At 35.0% G+C, this 4,006-nt stretch overlaps 1 protein-coding gene across 1 annotated transcript in view; it reads right to left on the bottom strand.

Annotated features, from left to right (window-relative positions):
- Nucleotides 1-4,006, bottom strand: part of LOC111089875 — a 16,764-nt gene that overhangs the window by 7,687 nt on the left and 5,071 nt on the right. The window contains exons 2-3 of the mRNA XM_022403111.1: nt 3,257-3,398; nt 369-454 (exon numbers count right to left, since the gene is read on the bottom strand). Coding sequence (XP_022258819.1) covers nt 369-454; nt 3,257-3,398 — 228 coding nt within the window. The remainder of the gene's footprint in view (nt 1-368; nt 455-3,256; nt 3,399-4,006) is intronic.

Raw genomic sequence — 4,006 nt, 5'->3', positions numbered from 1 at the left:
GGGATGCGGATTCGAACCCGCGACCCTCAGATTGTGAGTCGAGCGCCTTATCCACCTGGCCGTGCCGGGCCAAGTTTGTGTTTAAAGAGAGAGTTAATTAGTTAGTGAGTAGTGGAATTTGTTGACCAACAGCCTTCTCTCTAGTTTTAACATTCCGCAGTTATGAACGGCTTTGCGTGACCACTTGAAACAAACTAACTAACCAGGGCGTTTTCTTTTTCAACCACAACAAAAATATCCACGAAAAATAGGCGTTCGTTATCATCCCCTTGCTGTTGGCATTGCGCATGCGCATCAATGTAAAATCAGAATTTGCCGTCTACAGATCTCACTTCACGTAAGGAAATAGATAAGTAATATATACCTACCAGTTTATATCCACAGAGTAAAACGAATCCACAAACAATCCAGAACACGTTCAGTATAGCTTCAAAAATGACGAGACTGAAGTCAACTGCAAAAAAAATATATAAATAAATTATATTGAAAAAATATACACACCTACCGGTACATTCACGGACTTACAACGCTAAATTCCTGGGTTCGATTCCCCGCGGTTGGCACAGCAGATAACCCAATGTGGCTTTACTCTACAAAACAAACACAGCTAATGATGAACCTATGCCTTCTTCATTTGTTTTTTATTATGGCAAATTAGTACAGTGCCTTGCAAAGGTATTCACCCACCCCCTACCAATAATGTCACATTTTGATGAAATACAAATAATGTAAACACTTTTTTAAATTGATATTTTTACTCAAAACTCTAATGATCAAACCTTAACGTTGTTATGTGTGAAGGAGGTTGAATGTCAGTAAATCCTGTAACGAAAATATATAAATTGAAATTTCCTGATTTCATAAGTATTCCACCCCCCTAATTTAATACTTGGTGGAAGCAATTACTGCTGTTAGTCTTATTGGATTGGTCTCTACCAACTTTGGACAATAGGATGGTGTAATTTTTTCCCATTCTTCCTGGTAAAATTGCTCTATTTCTGATAAGTTCATTCGGGATCCTTGATGGACTGCAACCTTCAAGTCTCGCCATAAATTTTTTATTGTATTCAAGTCAGGAATTTGACTGGGCCACTCCAGGACATTCACTTTCTTCTTTTGAAACCACACCAGTGTGGCTTTGACCTTGTGCTTCGGGTCATTGTCCTGCTGAAATGTGAATTTTCGACCCAGTTTTAGATTCTTGGATAACTCTAGCACGTTTTCCTCTAGGATTCACCTGTACTTTGCACCATCCATCTTCCCCTCAATTCTGACAAGCTTCCCAGTTCCTGCTGATGAGAAACATCCACATAACATGATACTACCACCACCATGCTTGACACTTGGGATGGTGTTGACTGGGTGATGTACTGTGTTAGGCTTGCGCCAAACGTATCGCTTTGAATTTAGACCAAAAACTTAATTTTTGTCTCGTGTGACCACAAAACCTTCTGCCACGTGTCTGCAGAATCATTTACATGCTTTGTCGTAAACTCCATACGAGATTTAAGATGGTTCTTTTTCAGTAATGGCTTCTTTCTTGCCACTCACCCATACTGGCTAGTTTTGTGTAGGAACCAGGATATTGTCGATACATGAACAGTGACTTCCATCTCAGACATGGAACTTTACAAATCTTTCAAAGTCACTGTTGTCTTCACAGTGGCATCATTAACCAGCTTCCTGCTTGCCTAACTGCTTAGTTTGGAAGGGCTGATGTGGGTAGTGACTGGGTGGTATGAAGCACATTCCACTTCTTAATGATGGACTTCACCGTACTCAAAGGGATAATAAGCGACCTTGAAATTTTCTTGTAACCTTCTCCTGATCTGTGCTTCTTTACTATTTCATCCCTGACTTGTTTGGAAAACTCCAATGATTTTCATGGTTGGTTTGTCTTATCACTATGTGAGTTGTGGCTTGAACAGATGCATTTACTCTGAAGTCAAGTTAAACCACTTTGATTACACACAGACAGAGACCATTACACTAATTTTGTGACCTTTCAAACTAATATTTTGCACCTGAACTGATTTAGGGTTGTTGTACCAAAGGGGTTGAACATTTATTCAATTACGAATATTTCAATTGTCTATGAAAATCCAACTTACGTAATATCAGCGTTTTTTTTTTTTTTTAGGTTTCTCAGTTTGGAGTAGATTGTGTAAGATTTTAAATATGGAGTCCCATTTAAAAGTTTCGTGACTGTAAGCTCAGATAGCAACAAAATGTGGAAACTTTTCAGAGGGGGTGAATACTTTTGTAGGGCTTTGTATCATTTTTTTTTCTTATTAAACGTTTCGATATATTTAATGTGCAGCGGGTAATGAAAGAGTACATTGTTATTTTTCAAAGACTTTCAATGTATTACAATATTCACAGCTCTACAAAAGTCGAATAATGTGTCATTGATGACATTGTTGAGGATAGCATTGTTTTATTGAAATCCGAAACGTTTATTATAAAAGTTGAATAATGAGTCGTCGATGACATTGTTGTATGTTTGAGGATAGCATTGTTTTATTGAAATCCGAAACATTTATTATAAAAGTTGAATAATGAGTCGTCGATGACATTGTTGTATGTTTGAGGATAGCATTGTTTTATTGAAATCCGAAACGTTTATTATAAAAGTTGAATAATGAGTCGTCGATGACATTGATGACATTGTTGAGGATAGCATTGATTTATTGAAATCTGAAACACGTTTATCATATTAGATAGTAAATCCCAATAAATACTTATTTAGTAAGAAATGCTTCAAACAGTGTGTTTTAGAATTATTTGAACGATTTTTATAAAACATTTCCAGCTGAAACAACGCCAGAATAAAAAATAAAGTACTAGAATCTGAAAACTGATCACTTTACCTCGTTAGATAGGCCTCTGATTAATTACCTTGTTTTAGGGTAACTATAAGTCCAATTATTTTTGAAATTTAACTGAGAAAATGGATTTGTGGTGTTTTATCACATTCTTATTTGTCGTTATTAGTGGCATTCGTGTTTTTACCTTTTAATGAGGTGACAGGTGAAGTTTACGACATAAATTGTAACTTTCTGTCATGACTGAGGATGAAAAAAAACCACTAATAAATACAGAAGGATAGATTTTTTCGAAATTTATTAAATATGGGGAACATGTTCAAACTATTTTTTTTTTCAGAGATATTAATGAGGATACTGTTAGGCTTAATGGGTTTAGCTACTGTGTATACTATAGAAAAAAAAAGGAAAAGAAACACACGATATCGTACCTCCTAATGGTTCTAAAACGTCGAAAGATTTTGCCAGTCTTCCCACTGTAGTTTGGGCAGTCGTGCCATTCAAAAACAACTCCGGATTTTTTAACATTAGCAACGACCAGATAGTCCATGTCAAGCCCCACAAGCTTTCCACCTGGATACGAGAACAGGATAACAACACAATTGATCGATTAACCAGTCAAAATCCTCTAATTACTTCTGTAATAATCCTCACAAACTCGTGTGAGGAAGGAAGTTTGGTTTAATGATGAATATGTGTGTTTGTTAGATTGATTCGTTAGCATGTTCTAGACATTTCTAGACGTTGATTTAAGGCAAAGTGTGTATGTGGCTAAGACTAATCTCATGGTGTGTTGTACATCTATATAAATATGATAGTATTGTCTGTTATATGTAACTACTTCTATATAAATATGATAGTATTGTCTGTTATATGTAACTACTTCTATATAAATATAATAGTACTGTCTGTTGTATGTAACTACTTTTATATAAATATAATAGTACTGTCTGTTATATGTAACTACTTCTATATAAATATAATAGTATTGTCTGTTATATGTAACTACTTCTATATAAATATAATAGTACTGTCTGTTGTATGTAACTACTTCTATATAAATATAATAGTACTGTCTGTTATATGTAACTACTTCTATATAAATAGAACAGTAGTGTCTGTTGTATGTAACTACTTCTATATAAATATAATAGTACTGTCTGTTATATGTAACTACTTCT

The sequence above is a fragment of the Limulus polyphemus genome, unplaced genomic scaffold (genome assembly GCF_000517525.1).
Source record: "Limulus polyphemus unplaced genomic scaffold, Limulus_polyphemus-2.1.2 Scaffold7714, whole genome shotgun sequence".
In the NCBI taxonomy this organism is placed as follows: domain Eukaryota; kingdom Metazoa; phylum Arthropoda; class Merostomata; order Xiphosura; family Limulidae; genus Limulus; species Limulus polyphemus.
The sequence above is the reverse complement of the archived record's forward strand: the minus strand, read 5'-3'. Positions and strand labels throughout refer to the sequence as shown.